The sequence below is a fragment of the Botrytis fragariae genome, assembly GCF_013461495.1.
Source record: "Botrytis fragariae strain BVB16 chromosome Unknown tig00000045, whole genome shotgun sequence".
Classification (NCBI taxonomy): domain Eukaryota; kingdom Fungi; phylum Ascomycota; class Leotiomycetes; order Helotiales; family Sclerotiniaceae; genus Botrytis; species Botrytis fragariae.
This window is the reverse complement of record NW_023500991.1, coordinates 1,295,587-1,312,751: the sequence shown is the minus strand read 5'-3', so window position 1 is coordinate 1,312,751 and position 17,165 is coordinate 1,295,587. Positions and strand designations below refer to the sequence as shown.

The window sequence follows — 17,165 nt, the reverse complement described above, 5'->3', positions numbered from 1 at the left end:
TTGCTTGCTTGCTTGCGCGTGAATTGTATTATTTCATCTATCATCTGTGTGTGAATCAATGACGTGATGTGATGTGATGTCGTATGCATGTGTGTAAAACCAGGCTTCTCAGTTTCACTCTTGGGTCTATCTATGGATGATGGATGGACTGAGATCTGGAGCCTGGATGATGAACTAGATGATGAACTGACTCATCGTATTAGTATTGGGGTGGAATTATGAGTAGTATAGTAAAGTATAGTATAGTGCAGTATAGTATAGTATAGTATAGCGTGGTGTGGTGTGGTATGGCATGATCGCCAAAGTGGAGTGAATGAGGCGACGGGGCGACGGATAGCGTGGAAGGGGATTCCGGGATGGATGGATGGGGAGGGAAGAGGGGAGGAAAAGATTTGTTTGCCCCTCGGGATCATGTAGGTGAATGGAGGTGAGGATGTAGGGGAAGGGGATGGGAAGAGCTTGGGTGGATGGTGATGTGGATCTTGGTGAGGATCCTGGATCGATCTTGCATTGGGTTTCTGGTTTCTGGTTTCTTGCATTGCCTTGAGATTGGGTGTGGATGTAGATATGGAGTGTGGATGTGTGGATGGATGTGTGGATGGACTATGGGTTTGTAGGTATGGGTATGCTGTACCATGGGATATACCTATAGGATAGGTTTCAGGGTATATAGCTATAGTATAGGATAGGATGGATAGGATAGGTTCTAGGATGGATGTGGAATGTGGAATTTGTAGAGATCTTCAGGGTCGATGATGGATGGATATCGTACATGCGTGTATATGTATGTACCTTACCTTACTTTGGGAACTGGCGAGTTGGGAGTCTGGGACGCTGGGGAAGGTGTGTTTGTATTTTTCTTGGGTAGGTGGTTGTGTATGTATGTTCTGGTTCTAGAGTGTAGATGACTAGATGTGTAGTTTGATTCTGATTCTAGTTTAGTGCATCTTTAGGGTTGTTCTTGAATTTTGTGGTATAAATTCAATACAGTATAGTAAAATAGAGTATTGTAAAGCATATAACCCTCACCTCGGCCCTAAACTCTAAACCCTGAACTCTAATAAATTCTTCTTATTCTCTAGACCCTTAGATACTTACTTTACAGAGTACACACATAGTCTGTAAATACAGTACGTACATACCCAGGTATCTATTACCATACGATTTAATCTGTAGAAATCTATGTAATATAATACCCATCGCTTCCACAATCTTTCATCCCATCATAGCATATCGTATCGTAGTACATCGTAAGAGATATACGTCCTACCTAGCTTCTATCCATCGCGGGACATCTTCCATAATCCCTTCCATACATAATCCCTCCCTTGAAGCTTCCTCGTAAATCGTACATCATAAATCCCAACGGCCGGATCATTCCATGAAATAAAAACCCCAACCACCTCCTTTTCTCCGTCTACGCGACATGAATATGATATGCCATGACATGATGTGTTATTACAAATCAACTACCTAGGAATTTACTTCCATATTGCTGGTTATGGTTACATACATACAAACACATACATCGTACAGACGCGGCATTGATCTCCGGATCCCAAGTGGATCGAAGCCTCTCGTTCACGATGGAATTTGATGATCCAATTTGCCTATCATTCTTTTCGTCTCGTATCGTATGTTTTGTTGATTTTGTTGGCTTGACAACGTTTGGATGTTGAGTGCGAGGTCGACTGGGGACTGGGATTATTACAGTCAGTACTTATGACTGCAACATTTGGGAAATGTTAAATCAAGCAATGTACTTTGTAAATAACGAAATGGCATGGAATAGAATGGACAGGGATCGGTTTACTCATTTGGGTATACATGCTAGTGGGAATCCTAGTCCTTGTTCTAGAATCTTTCCGAGGGTTTCAAAATGAACGCGAGATGAGTCTCGGAGGGAGGGATGGTTAGAACTTAGTAGGTGGTTAGTAATGAGTTGGTAGGGAGAGAGATAATCATACTAGGTTGATACGAGGATCGGATGAATATCAAACGTTAGAGAGGTATGAAATTGAAATGTATGAAATCATGGATGGGCAGGGGCATGGTCATGGATTGGTTGGCTGGTCCGGCTGGTCCTTGGCTTGGGTATGTATGGGCGTATGGAGGGATTGATTAATCATTTACGATAGATAGATATAGTGGAGTTCAATGGAGTGCTACGACGACGTACTGTATGGAAAACGGCAAGTAAGCAACTAAGTACCGACAGGAAAAGAGGAAATTGCCGTTGGGAAGTTGGGAGTTGTCACGAGTGGAGGTAAGCTTACATTACTTGCTTTCTTACCGGCGCCGGGGAATGAAGAAGATGATGTTTGAGGCGTTTATATGATGAGTCGTTTTGGTTTTGGGTTTGGCTCTGGTTTCGATTCTTGATTTTTTGATATTCATGGTTTGAGATCGTGAGGGCTGGGAGGTTGGGACTGGATTGGAATCAATTAGAATTGATTGATGAGTTGGTTGGTTGGTGGCTGCGAGGATTATCTCTTGGGTCTTGAGTACCGAAGTAGGTATGTGTCGGGAAACCCGTGTTTGTGATGAGTTTGTGATTCATGATTGAGACTTCTTGGGGGAGGAGGTTCCGGGGAAGACGGAGGGGAAAGAGGAGGTTGGATCAATGGAAGTGGAAATGGAGAAACTTGTTCTTGGGATCTGGATTGGATTTGCGATTTTTTTTCTTTTCATCCTCTTTATTTTTTCTGTCTTTTCTGAATCTTTTTCCGTAGATTATTACTATAAATTCAGATCCTGTTTATCTTTTGATTCCTTATGTTTTCCCAAAGGGGAATAAATATGATATTACCAGCCTTCGAATTGGGAGTTCCAGGCTATACTTCGTAGGCTCAGCCTAAGCGGCTAGTCTTACTATCTAGCTGACGCCGGCTCAAGACCGGTGACTAGTATAGTTTCCGTGCCGGCTGCTACCTAAGTAGGTAAAATGGGCAATTTAAACTTTTCAATAAAGGTTAATGTTTGGGGGTGTTAATTGTTTAGGGAATTAGTATATATGCTAGAGCCTAGAGGTGTATAATTGTGGTGTGGTCAGACACTAAAGTTTTTAATTCGCTACGAGACATATTTGATGGATGGATGGATGGATGCGCAAAGGTCTAAAAAGTGCGAATCTGTTGCTCTGGACTTTGGAGGGGGGGATTGGAAAGGATGGGCGGTTGGGAATGATGGATTGTAAATCGTGGGCTGTGAATCGTGAATCATGACGATGCATGAGCTGAGCTGAGCTCAACTGAACTGAACTGGGACGGAACGCTTCTTTCGGGATTTTTCTGATTGAGGTTGGAATAAACTCCTGAGGCAATGGTATGTATGTTATGGCACCGCAGTTGATTGACTTCGGGAGTCTTGAAGAGGACGAGAGATTGGAATTTGATAGCAGAAGTGGGCATATGTCTGTATGGTTTTGATGGCGAATTGACCCTTTTCCCGCGCAAGTGCGTGTGTCTACATGTCGAGAAAAAGATATCTATCTACGACGAAGATTCATAAATCTTTACTCGAATCAAATCTCCTAGTGAAAATAAACCATCACATCCTAGATCGATATCATGAAACAAAAATCTCAATCACAAAATCTTACGACCAACAACGCATTGAAAAGGTGTATCCACCGCAACCCCATTCGCGCTTTCTCTCTCCAAGGCCTCTACAAATTTCATTCTCATTTCCCTTCCCTCCGTATTATAAACATCGATCTTCGCCATCACATCTGCCGTGGCAGCCATAGAACTTTGTGACCAAAGAGGACGGAGATAATTAGGCCATGTATGCTCGGTACGAGATACATCCACGAGTCCTTCAAAAAGAGTTTTCATACCCTAAACCCACCTATCCCAGAGTTAGTATCTTAGAGTTAACTGCGTTTGGGAAATGAATTCTTCTCGCCCGTATTCACTATCTGGCTTCGATTTATGAAACGTATTACAAAGTCTTTCCGACGCAGTCACCGTCACTGTTCCCTCCTGCATCACCACCTCTTCCGCAGCCAGCGGCAGTGGTTCAATCCACTGTAAATAGCCCCCCGGTTCTGCATTCCCACATGTTAGTTCATAAGTCCAAAGTACATAAGATTCCCCAACAAAAATCCAAACACAACCCCAACTTACTCAACAGCGAAAGCAATTTCCGCAGCAAAGGTCTCGCATCCGGATCATTCACAACACAGAGCCAAAAGCGCGCATGCACGATATCATACTGTTCGTGAAACTCGCTCGCGTAGTCCTGAAATCCATCGTGAGTGTACAAGTGTACAAGTGTGCATTTTGCGGACGGAAACCCGGCGCGGAGAATGCGCGGCGGAGATGTCGAAGACGTCGATTTGGACGGTGGGGGCAAGGTTGCGGGATACGTCGCAGGCTCATATTCTGGAATTGGGGAAGGGGTTAATATTTACGTGGGGATTGGATGGGGAGAGTTGTTCTGCATGGTGTGGTGATTGATTTGAATGATTTGATTACTTACCCAGTTCCAGTGCCTACATCTGCAATTCGCAGATTGGGCTGATGCGTGAGAATACTAGGATGGATGAGATATCCGGCAACTTCTTTAATCAAAAAGTGATTGTAGTTCAAGCCACAGTAGGTGTGGATTAGTGCCATGGTACTGAGTGTCTCTTAATATGACCTACCGCATGTGAGATTTGTAGTCGCGTTGGATTATGTATTCATGATCATTGTTTGGTTCTTGTTTATCCTGTGGTGGTTCTGCTTTGGATGCCATTTTATGTCGATGTGTAGGTACTCAAGGAGACTATTGAGAAAGAAGAAGAAGAAGAAGAAGAAGAAGAAGAGAGAGGGGTGTAATGAGGAGCATTTCACAGGGACACTCTGTTGTACCTAAGTAAAGTACATACAAAAGGCTGCTACAATAAAGTAAAATCCTCTGCGGCGTAGTAATATCACACATGTAACTAGATAAACATGCGAATTGCAACAGTTGGACTTCGTCTCCCCCTTCTCTCGCATCTTTCTACGTCAGATACAACACTTTCGTAATTCTCATGACCCAGCAATCTGATGTGATGTCGCGCCTCCCGATTGCTATAATACATGCCGTGTCTTGTCGGTTTTAGTTGCTCTTTCGGATATGTTGAAGCACCGACGGTTCATGATATTGCCGTCAACTTGCTCGCAGCTAGAATGAAAAGTGTGCTTGTCAACAATGTAGCAGTGTACTAACCTCTTTTAGAGCCAGCTATGGCATTAGATGCTCGAATTCATCCAAATATTCGCAGCTTGATACATACTAGCGAAAGCAACTTCTTCTCAAGGAGTAGATAACATCAAAAGGCCTAGCAGTAAGTTATACATGCCCCCCTTATCACTAGTTCTATAAATCGCTTTGGGTCACTACACATCAATTTACGAGATAAATTTGACCTTTTGGTATTGCTTCACTTGCGTACAATTGATTTTCCTAAGAAAAGATTTCGTAACGCTACTACAATAAATGCAATTCCTAAACAACCCATCAAGATCTGTGCATCGATTTAAATCTATGGACTTCCTGCTGTAGCTCGTGTGACCATTGTTCATTTCCGAGCTCTACCAAGTTGAGGGTATCCCTTAGCTTCATCAAACTGTCGGGCGTACTCTCTGGTAAGGTTACCAGGAATCCATCATCATTGCAGCGCATATAGGAGTCAATCTCTGGAATGTAGAGATTTGATTCATCCTGAGGTTCATCAGGCTAGCAATGTAAAGCATTGACTACCTCGACCTTCTTCCAGTATTCGATAGCATCTTTGTTTCCTTCTTCCTCTACTTCTCTGCGATATGAGTCAAAGTGTCTGTCGAAAAGATATCGCGCTTTCAGTATTATCTCCAACACTCGATAGCTATCATCTGCCTCTTGAGACGGGACTTGACGCTCGTCTTTATTCCTGAGGTCTAGCTTGAGCAAGTCTTTATCTATGTTAAGAAGCCGAGTAGCAGGGGGAAGTTTCCAGCTGTGATTATACGAACCAATAACACTGAGTCTCTTGAGACATGGGCATCACGAATAGACATCGTTCAACAGCCTGGTCATTTTGTCACTAATACAAGGTGCCCTAACTGATTAATATCCAAATTTGCTCACGGCAATATGGGTAAGCTTCTCGAGATTGAGTGATCCGTTATGACCATACAAACAGCTTAGTAAATCATAATTCACCACAAGAATATCTTCAGTAGGTCGCATATAAGTATAGTTGAGAACCTTATCGCCCCAGTTCTTGTAGCCGAAATAGTGATCCGTACCAAGATGCTGCTTGTTGGCCGTGTGCGGGCGACTACCCAGAGGCTCAAGCTTGGCCTTAGTAAACCCATCTCCAGAATAGACTGAGGCATTTGATATTGTGCATGTTTCAAGTAAAGATAACAGGCCCGACGCCCTGGTTCTACCCGAGCTCGCATAGACCCAGGTAATTCCTTCTTCATGCTTCGAAAATATGATTTCAAGTCTGAGATAGACAATGCGCGGGTCAGGAAGTGCGAGTTTGAAGATCTTAATCTGTATCTCTCGAGGGAATTCGCCGAATCTATGGAGTGTTTTGGTGTTTCCAGTGATAGACTGATATTTTCTTATCGGGAGAGGTGGAGTCGTGTTAACTGAGCCATGTTAGTGATAATATATGATAAGGAAGACAGTCTTAAGCTTTACCTTGAATCTTCTTGTCAGCAGTATCAACACCCTTGAGAAACTCCATGCCATTGTGTTGTGAGGCAGTTGTGTTGGCTGACATGGTGTTGGATTCTTCACAGTTTTTCTTTTGTGGAACAAAATGGGGTATCCGGCCTGGGGGAGCACCAGAATGCGATGAGTAGTTGTATTTGGCCCTGACCGAGAAACAAATGGTTTGTGAGAAGAAAGCTTTGTCTGGAGAGTAGGAGACCAATGTTGGTAGCCACTGATGTGGCCGAGTATGAAGTGGATGGTCGATTTATAAGTTAGTGTAGTGACTGTATTCGCTCTTCGGATTCTGAAGAGACAGAGTACCCCGCAATGCTGATAACAAGTTACCTAGCATGCCTTTTATGCTCGGATTCACTTGCCTCCCTTGAAATCATTTGAAAAATTCAATTTTAGATTGGACGATTTGCCCCGGCCCGATGAAAGCATGATTTTGTGACCATAATTTGTTGGACTCAATGAGTCAACTCTATAGAAGAATAACTTCTGACAATTTATCTTCGAATTGATTCGCTCGCATCCCATCTCCATCACACTGTGAAGTCTGACAATTCAGCTTTATAAATCCATATCTTTGGTAATACCCCTGGGGTTGATCACCCATCTCTTGTACCAGTAATCCAAAATGCGTGTGAGATTGCCGTCCTCCGAGAAGTAGTACCTGGACAGTGACCCCTTTGAGCAATGTATCATGACTAGCATTATGTAGTATGTTGGTGGCCGTCGAATGATTTGATCCAAGCTGATTATCAAGCCATACCCAAAAGTAATGATCTAATTGTTCCCTACCATCGCAATTAATACTAACGTTCCCTGAAGGAGGGAATGATTTCCAAGGTTCATAAACCAGGTCGACTTGGATTACTGGAGCTTTGATGTGAAGCTTCGACTCGATGACGTCGGTCAAGTTGGTGTTTCCTGGAGACGAAGGGAACGTATGTGGATGAACATCATGAATATGTGAGTGCGAGTCACCTGTAGGGATATCTGAAAACTGAACCGGTCCATTTGAGGCCCAGCACCAAGTAGGAAAACGTTCGTCCCTAGGTTCTACAGATACATCCGGCAATGTATCGTAAGGACCTCTAGGGGAGTAGTTCCATGCAAGCCCTTGAGCAAGATATGGCCGGAACACGCCATTAAAATATTCAACCTGAAGTCGCTCTATTATGAGACAAGCAATACCATGAATGGCGTATATCCGATCTTTGGAAAAGGTTAAGCCTTTCTCGATAGCAAACGAAGTAAGCGATGCCAGCCATCGTGGGTTAAGAGTTTGTCGTTAGGCATGGCTAGAATATCTCGAGGAGTAGCAGTAGCGGCATAATCATACGTCTCCCACTTCTTGGGACTTCCTTCTAGAAAGTAGGAAGATTGGCATTCGCAGTATAGCCCATTAGAAGTCCAATGAAGTACACGTGGTGGAAGCGAAAGTTCCTGTAAGCACCACCCGCGTTTTGATAGTGGCGATTCATCAATAACATTCCTCAATGTCGCGACGTTCTCTTTTGACTGCAGTGTTATAGATTGCCGATCTGGACCAACAATACCTGCGTAGGTTAGAAAAATGGATTGGATTGGGTATCGCCCAAGCAGCCTTTCTCTCAAAAATCCTTCCGCTGCATCATTAGCAACTGACGCAGCTATACAGCACTGAGCGTTGGTGTAGTAATCTCGCATTCTACTCGCCTCCGTTTGGAATTCGCTATAGTTATCGTTCTCTGAGGATTGGATAATGCAAATTGCATCGACCCATAGATAACGGATGTTCATCATTCTAGTCAAAATTATTGCATCTTGTATGGTCTTAGGAAGGTAAGCAATATCTAAGCTGCGTAGACGATCCTCAAGATTCCCTGTTGTCGTTTTTGCAACGTCGTTTCCTCTACCCCAGCAATAACTGAGAATCAAGTATGAATATTTGGAGGGTTCCATGGAATCCATTGTTGTGATGAGCCGAACGCTTTCGTTATTCATAGTTCCCACATCAATGAGGCGAGTTGGCAAGATATTCGTATCAATTGTACGGCCACAATTCTCATGATTTTCTCGGCGATTATAACAGGCTTCAATCCAAGGCTGAATTTGCGTCTTGACCAAATCTTCGAGATCCTCCAAGGCTTCTCCTTGGGAAAATTCTGGAAGAAAAAAGTATATCAGTATGGTTTGTGGCAAGCTCAATGAGAGCAAATACAAATGACATACGTTTGATATGTCGAGATTCCGGTTTCTCTAGAATTTTCTCTTCGGCAGTGTTGGGCTCGAGGAACCACATATGAAGACAATCATGACCGACTGCCTCTCCTACATCTACTAATATGCCCACACGTTTGCCATATAGCACGCGGATATAGAAATGCAACGGAGTCTTGCCAGATGGTAGTGTGGTTCGTCGATCCACAAGCATCGAGATTATACGCAACCAGAAGTATTGACAAACGATACAACCCGCATCAGCTGAGCTTTGGAGAGAGTCGAAGATTCTGTGATGAGGAAACGGACTACTCTGAGTTTCATAGCGTATGTCTCGTGGCCATGGAATAACCTTGCAGTGTTTGCACAATTGCGGGGAAGGATGAAAAAATGAGGGTTGATCTGACATATTGTACAGCGACGATATCTCGATGAGTTGAAGTTTATCGTTTTATGGGTATGCCTGAATAGCCATACAAGTTGTATAGAAAACCCGCTCCAGCAGGCAGAGAAGAAAGGATCTCAGAAACTTAGAGCAGCTTAACTCCGGGCCCCTTGATATAGAGACATCCCCAGTGAAGGATGAAGAAGAATGTCCGAAGAGAAAACCAGTATCCTCTCATGAGGCTTTGTTCTCGCTTCAAAGTTTCTTAGGCAAGAGACAGCCGATATGTATACTCCCAAGTTAGAAGCTTGAATCAGCACCTAATCACTACTCTATGATATCGTTTGTAATCTTGGATACACAGCGGAAAAAGACGCACCAATGTTTTTTGGATTGATCGACCGTTGGCTCACTTGTTTATTACACCTCTATCGGCCGCATCTATGACGGATCACTAGAATTGAAGTAGGCTTGACGATAGTTTTGCAATCATGAATAAGTTGGTACCCAAAAAGTAAGTAATCCTTTCTTTGCCTGAAACTATCCAGAGACGAAGTGATCAAATTTTATTGAGCTTTAACACGTGTTTCTTAGTCGGTCCACCTTCCTATTCAAGAGGCCGTGCTATTGGGGGCAGCGAAAATATCAAGCTCTTAATTGTGCTGATCGCATTCTTTGAGGGAACACATTTTGAAGGGGAATGGAATCAGACATCAAGAGGAATCAGAAGAGAGAATTATTTTCCAACCATCGCATCTATTCTCCGGAGCGACAGGCACACTGGCTGTTCTGGTGGTTGATTCCCGTGTCACTCGGTCAGCATTGTTCCTGAGGTCGTGATTGCCATGAAAGGGCAGGGGCTCCTTTTTGTTATAAAGATATTTTGTGCTCAATATGAAAATCATTTATTCGGCGCATTTTGCGATGACCTGTGAGTACTTGCAAGTGTCTGTCTGCACTTTGCAGGATACATTGTGTGTGGGAGATTCATCACAAAGCTATTTTGCGTCCGGGGTTTATCCGGAGAGCTACCATCATTACCTATGTACGCACCGGGAAATCGTGATGGATTCAGATGTAATATATGCCATGCACCTTTTTCGCGTTGGTGATATGTGATGAGATACTGCAAGGAAACCTTAAAAGGATTCAGTAAATTGATTGATAATCACTATAAAAATCTAGATGCTCTTGATATCGCTAATGTATATGGATACACGCAACGCAAATGATCATGGTATCATTCTAAAAGATGGTCTCGATTTACCTTCATTCAATCCGCATATCCTGTTCTTCCGTCTTCTCACATAGCCAATCCTCTACTGTGAGCCACAAACTGATTGTTGACATCTGCTCCTCTTCAATGAAATTCGACTTCCACTCTTCCATACCTATAGCCATCCACTTTCAATTCAAACGCCAACCCGGCGCTTTCTACCACCATCTCTAGAGTAAAATCTAGATTAAGAAATTCCACTCCCCTCGTAGTCGTTAATCTCGTATACAAACTCTTTGGCACGGCTCCCAGATCTGTGGTGAGCGTGCACACGCTTATTAGGTCTCTCGTGAAGGACGCTGGAGGTTCGCCATCCGAATCGCAAGCAATAAGATCGTCAGTCACGATCAATGATTGCCCTGGGCGGAAATTGCGCGTATAGTGGAAAGAGATGGGAGTGTCTGTGTTGAGAGTATCACCCTGGATGAGATTAGTGGTGCTGTCGAGGCAAAAGGGGGAGGGGAGAGTAAAATTTACCTTGTTTAGATGCCATTGCATCCTATCGCTGACCATCCAACGTTCCCATAATGGACTCCAATATCTCTCGCTAACGTTATGCTTATCCTCATCATACACCGTTGCATAAGAAGTCCCATAGTGCATCCGCGCTTTTCTGGAAACCACCACACTTCCTTCCAGTCCTTTGAGAACCGCTCCTCGGACTACTGCAGTCCATGCATTGATAGGCTGCATAACCTCTACAGAATTGCTTTGTGCTAATGCTATAGATTGTGCGTGAGTAGGTCGTTCACTGTAAGGTGGTGGCGCTGCACTGTTGAAATGCGATTTTAATCTTTTGTATAAATGGTTGCTTTGTCCAAATCCTCCTACAAGTATGATACCTGAGACGATACCCCCTTTTTGTCTAATACCATCAACTTGACCTTGAACTAGATCACACACCTCTTTGACGACTGGCTCGAAAATATCTTTGACTTGAGCAGTTGTCATAATAAAAAACCCACCATCTAGACCCGCATCTATATCATCTGCTAGGCCAGGAAGAGGAATATTGAACTCTGTATCGTTTTCTTCGTCGAAATCTCGCTTGACATATTCTTCCCAGTATTTCAGTCCCATTTGCCATGACTTGGCTTTCTTCATTTTCATCTCTTCAAATCGTGCAACTCCTATCCGACTCTTGCAATGCTCTTCAAATCGATAATTGAGGAACGCGCTCCCGCAAAGCCCTCCGGTACCTACAGCAGACTCTTCTACTTGCAGTGGTTTAAGAGATATGATTTTGTAAGCGATGAGATCAACAGTACCACCTCCGGCATCACATACTACAAAGTTATCACCGGCTTGTAGATGATTTGGCTGGATGGCTTTCAGAGTATAGACAGCAGCGGCTTCAGGCTCACTGATCATCTGAATTGCTGACTTATCACCCATTCCCGCTCTCTCTGCAGCTTGAAGCGTGGTATTCTTCGCCGCATCAGACCAAACTGCTGGACAGGTAAGAACAAATTCGACTTTTGTGGTTGACATGAATAATTCTCCATATCGGCGGGTTAAGGTTTCCATGGTATGCTTATAGATTTGAGTCAAGTAATCACTGACAGCATCGACAACATTTTTGCTATGCTCTTTCAGCTGGTTGGCAGTCTCAGCTGGACTAACATAGAAAGGTAATTTTTGAGATCGGTCGAGAAAAAGTTTGATACATCGCAGTCGAGGTTCCTCGGGACGAAATTGACAGCCCCATTTTATCGTTGGTTCAGTTCCAACTGGTGATCCTGGAGGTTTGGAGTATCCAATTTCTGTTGGCACTTTATCAGATGTAATTCCATTACTTCCGGGCCAAGTTTTGATGATATCTACATCGTCTGGGTTCGATGTGTACACAACAGCAACACTGGTTCAATGTTAGCATTTGTGTAGGAATTTGAGTAAATTATGGTGCAAAGGATTGTTTGAGGTGCTGATATGAATGAAATTACTTGAAAAAGCGTCATAAAATCAAGATCCCTAAGATTTATACATATACAGAAATTGTAGTGTCGAATTTGACAAGTACTCGAGTACAAACAGCCGACACAGGTGAATGGCGTAATTATCCAGAAACATAAGATCCCGTTTTGGTGGTGCCACAAATGTCTTGGCAAAACAAGCTGTAAAAATAAACGTACCCAGAATATGTTGTCCCGAAATCCAGTCCAACAATCAATCTTTCATTAACGGGTGCTGGTTCTCGTATTGGTCCAGCAATTGCCTCGGTTGAAGAGGTGGGAGTATAGTTGCCAGAAATATAGTGATTTCGACTTTCATCGTTTCTTCGACTAGCAGTCCGTATAGGTAGGTTGAGATTCATAGTGACCATTTAAGATGATTTCAAATGTTTTGACTTGGAGGATGTACTATCCACGACGGGTTTCTACCCGCGGTCGTGTTTGTATCGAGACTAGGAGGAAAGTCGCTTGATGCCCCTCAATTGAGCCCCGCCGAATCCCAAACCAAGCTCTTTGAGCAAACAATCAACAAATAGAGGGGAATCAGATGTTTTGTTCTGTTATCTTGCTCAGATCTTAATCAGAAAAATCTGAGCCAGCTATTCGGGAGGTAATGTGAGATCGCAAGACTTTGAAGCGTTTAATGATATTCCGGTGTGAAGCGCAAACGTGGGGGAATCAAATACAAAAAACAATTGCAGATTTTCTAGAACGATAAAAATGATTTTCTGGCTATATCTTTTTGGACTTCAGAAGATATACACAAGAATTGAATGGGTACAACGATGGCTGATCAGGAACAATATTGGTCGCTTGGTCAGGACAGGAGTAATTAAGACTCCGCCATAGGCAGCAGTAAAATGGAATTTGGAAGCCTGAAGTAATACTGACGAATACCTCGGGAATAGATTTCCTATTGAATAGGATAGGATCGTCGGATGCAAGACAGACGGTTGACTATATTGAAATTATTGGTTATAATTATCTTGACGAGAACCTTGAATATATATGTGAAGTTGTAATCAAGAGAAAGCGATGTTTATTTTGAGGCGATGGGTGGAGTTGGTCGTGCAGCATAGGTAATGTTAAGGTTATGGAATATGGAATGATTCAGGACATCCTCAACATCCCACCTACAAATTAGCCGCACTCACCAGTGTTAGTTACATTAGCGAACCTTTTACGGACATACTCGCGTACTCAACCCCCTTCAGGCCATCGCAAGAGAATCAGATCAACTCTGATCTTGGTAGGGCTGAATAGTTTCAACGCTGCATCTTTGTGTAATACGTGATCTAAGAATGGAGTTATGGGCATGTGGATTCAATGCTTGGAATCAACTGCAATTCGAAGGAGATCTTCCTGATGAGCCTGAAGATGTCCTTACTTTCAAACGAGTATTAAGAGCAGAGGGAAGTATTAAGATTCTTGAAACTTCTTTTTCTGCTTGTTTAGGTATGTTGATGTTACTTTAATGGCCTTTTTGAGAGAGAGATCGAGGATTTCTTTGGTAATGTCACGTGTGTATCACATGATCGTGCATCTTGATATCATCAATGAGAATAAGATGGCTCCAGCGAGTGACAAGTCTGTTTAGAGACGTATGTTAGAGTTCTAGTTAAAGTTCACTGAGAGTCAAAGATCAGCTACAACTTCAGAAGCCTACTCGGAAGTGGACGAAATCTTCAGATGTTATAAATATGCGTTTGTCAGGGTTTGAAGCCAGCTCTCATCTTATTCTCCAATCAGTCAAATAAGTCACGAGAAGAATGTAGATTTTATACCTAGTATAAATTTTTACACAACAATGCATTGTCTCATCAAGTATGACACTAATAGACTTTCAACTGCAGCAGTAGTATCGAACGGTCCCTCGGGTCTCCATGAAGAGATAAAAGTTGCCGGTTCTCCAGATGGATTTTTACAAGCACAATTAGAACAGGACACTGCAATGAATAGCACGCAATCCTCAGAAGAACAAACAGACTTTGGAAGACCTGAAGATGTTGCAAATAAGGCAGCCGCAGCTGGAAACGACAAGATTGCAGGTAACTTCAAATTTCCTATTCTCACCCATCAACAATCTACTGACCCCTTCAGCTTTCACATCAACAAACCTAACCCAATACCCCTCTCTTGCCTCATACCTCTCTCAAGCCACTCCAGACTTCACATTTCCCCTCCCCCACGTCATGCAACTCGTCTCCAACACCACTACCTTCACGGCCCTCACCCAAGAAGGAAACGTCTACACCTGGGGCGACGAACGCTACCCCTCCTATCTCGGCCGTGAGCCCACCTCTTCAAATCCAGCATCTCAACCCACCCTCCTCACCTCTCTTGTCTCTCTTCCTACTGGACAAATCCACAAATTGTCTTCTTCCGGCCCCCTAACCGCCGCTCTTACCACCGGTCATGATCTTTACATTTGGGGTCGCACCAATACCTCCTCTATAATTCCCGAACTAAAAGACTCCTCGGACGATTACGATCCCATTCCACTCGATATCCACGGAGCCGACATCCTCGATTTCAGCATTGGCGAGAACCACATGTTGGTGCTGACGACGGATGGAGAATTGTATGTCATTGGGGAGAATGGGAATGGACAACTTGGATTCGGAGAGGGGGAGAAAGAGAGATGCGAGGAGTGGAGGTTAGTTGACCTAGGGTTTGAGAGAGAGAGCACGAAGAAATGTGTAGGAGTGCGGGCAGGGTACAAGTGTAGCTTTGCACTCGTGGAGGACCTCTCTTCATGAAACTAGTTTGTGGATATTTCATCTAGTGCTTTATCGAAGCTTTTGGAAAGGGATAAATGGAATGACAATTCGAAGAGACCTCACAATGAATTGAAGAGCAAGAATGGATAGAAGTAAATCAGTATGGTATCTCTTTGCTCATTTTGCCTTCTTATGCCATTCTATAATACATCATGACCTTGGGACTACTTAAAGCTCATTGCTATTGCAGAATAAAAGAAAAGCAGCTCATAGATTCGTAAGGTAATCCTCAATTTCTTGAGGGCTCAGTTTTCTAAAACGTGGGCCTTGAGCACCTTCGACTCCCTCAATGCCCATTAAATGATCGGCTGGTGGTCCTACAATACCTAGGAAGATGTTAGCCAAGTGAAATATCCATCGAGGTTCTTAATCTTACCGATCTCCACTGTATCGCCATTCATCTCTCCTTCAATGGTCTCCTTCAACGTCAACAAAGCAATGTGTACAGCGTCTTCCAACTCCAATCCCTCGGTGTATCTCTTCTCCAAGAAAGTCTTTGCTGAAGTAGCATTCTTTCCAATGGCAGTCGCTTTCCATGGGAAGTAACTACCACTAGGATCAACTTGGTATAACATAGGTCCACCCTTCAAGATACCACCAGTCTTGCCCGATGGTTTCTTCTCATCCGGATGCACTTCGGCGCCAGCAACATCCTCCGATTCTGGCTCAATTCCATCATCCCAACCTGCGATCAACAAACTAACACCATATGGTCGTACACCTCCCGATTGCGTAGCTTCTTGCATCACCCGTGCAACGTCTTGTACTAATATACGGGTGGGTGGGTATTCGTTATAAATGCGCTTGTAGCCGGTGTGGGATACTTTGCGAGCCTTATCGACAAGTACGCGGTAGTCAGGTCCCATGCCGGAGTAGACCATGCCAATGTTTGGAGTGATAAGAGAGACTTTTGAGAGGGAGGGGGGATCGATGAGGGTTGACGAGGACTTCTTCTCCGTGGCGAGGACAATGCCGTTGGTAGCTGACGATAAGTTAGCACGAATACGTATGTTTAGTGATGATATATGTGTACCTTTAATTCCTAACGAGGTAACACCTTGGTTGACGGCATTTAATGCATATTCTGTTTGCGATTTGATTAGTATATAGAGCTGATGGGATATATCAACAAGTAAAGTTATAGCTTGGCGCATATTTGATATAAGCTTCATTTAATGGTACGAACCTATTTGAACCAATTTCCCACTTCAAAACGTTAGCAAAGTCCTTCGGCATGTATTATATATCACCTAGTAGAATCTCTGGGAGCTTTGGCTGGTTCAATCGTACCTGGGGGAGAAGGTTGTCAAGGAGAAAGAATATCTATCCGCCATTGTTTCTGTTTATTTCAAAACTTGTGCGGGAGAGTTCTGGAGGTTCAAAATTACAGAAATGGTTGACGGAAATGTAAAGTATGGGTTGGGAGTTTAGAGAGTGAAGCTGTATTTGGGGTCGTTGGACTTTAGAGCTACAGGCAGCTCTGGTCCACGACTACGCGATGATAATTGGAGCCTTAGATATCTGGCAGCAAGTCAGCTCAGCGTCAGGCACCAACCAAGTGATGTCCAAGCAAATATTAGAGCTCTTCAGACTTCTTGGTTTTATTCACGAAATACATGTATTTTATATCATTTTTCACGGGTAAATATTCTCCTACAATTTATGGAGCGAGAGCCCAAAGGCAAAGGTATTGTAATGTAAAGATTAATTATGGTGAATTTTTGAATACAATAGATTCAGTGAACAATTTTAGGTAGGTATCTTATGTTTTCAAGATTTTCGGGGATTTTACTAGCGCAACTTTTTAAAGTGCACACACCTCAGAAATCTGATTCAAATCAAATGAAAAAACCAAACATTTTATTTAAAGGTCATCAAGAAGCCAC

At 43.2% G+C, this 17,165-nt stretch overlaps 5 protein-coding genes across 5 annotated transcripts; 1 reads left to right on the top strand and 4 right to left on the bottom strand.

The window, feature by feature from the left end:
• Positions 1-3,587: 3,587 nt before the first annotated feature.
• Positions 3,588-4,740, bottom strand: Bfra_003623 (putative umta methyltransferase family protein; the record flags this gene model as incomplete). The annotated part of the gene is made up of 6 exons (XM_037334029.1): positions 3,588-3,817; positions 3,917-4,048; positions 4,128-4,385; positions 4,415-4,440; positions 4,483-4,536; positions 4,649-4,740. 6 exons carry the CDS (start codon positions 4,738-4,740, stop codon positions 3,588-3,590), a joined length of 792 nt encoding a protein of 263 aa, XP_037194116.1.
• A 969-nt stretch (positions 4,741-5,709) lies between these two features.
• Bfra_003622 (putative heterokaryon incompatibility protein) lies at positions 5,710-9,295 on the bottom strand (the record flags this gene model as incomplete). The annotated part of the gene is made up of 7 exons (XM_037334028.1): positions 5,710-5,902; positions 5,985-6,040; positions 6,100-6,611; positions 6,664-6,910; positions 7,307-7,857; positions 7,935-8,831; positions 8,899-9,295. The coding sequence occupies 7 exons, from the start codon at positions 9,293-9,295 to the stop codon at positions 5,710-5,712; spliced, it is 2,853 nt and encodes a 950-aa protein (XP_037194115.1).
• Positions 9,296-10,631: 1,336 nt separating this feature from the next.
• Positions 10,632-12,870, bottom strand: Bfra_003621 (putative hsp70 protein; the record flags this gene model as incomplete). The annotated part of the gene is made up of 3 exons (XM_037334027.1): positions 10,632-10,967; positions 11,025-12,405; positions 12,680-12,870. 3 exons carry the CDS (start codon positions 12,868-12,870, stop codon positions 10,632-10,634), a joined length of 1,908 nt encoding a protein of 635 aa, XP_037194114.1.
• Positions 12,871-13,800: 930 nt separating this feature from the next.
• Bfra_003620 (putative serine threonine-protein kinase nek9 protein) lies at positions 13,801-15,258 on the top strand (the record flags this gene model as incomplete). Its single annotated transcript, XM_037334026.1, has 3 exons — positions 13,801-13,954; positions 14,353-14,547; positions 14,600-15,258. 3 exons carry the CDS (start codon positions 13,801-13,803, stop codon positions 15,256-15,258), a joined length of 1,008 nt encoding a protein of 335 aa, XP_037194113.1.
• A 228-nt stretch (positions 15,259-15,486) lies between these two features.
• Positions 15,487-16,433, bottom strand: Bfra_003619 (putative proteasome component y7 protein; the record flags this gene model as incomplete). The annotated part of the gene is made up of 3 exons (XM_037334025.1): positions 15,487-15,605; positions 15,656-16,261; positions 16,313-16,433. The coding sequence occupies 3 exons, from the start codon at positions 16,431-16,433 to the stop codon at positions 15,487-15,489; spliced, it is 846 nt and encodes a 281-aa protein (XP_037194112.1).
• Between the last annotated feature and the right edge of the window lie 732 nt (positions 16,434-17,165).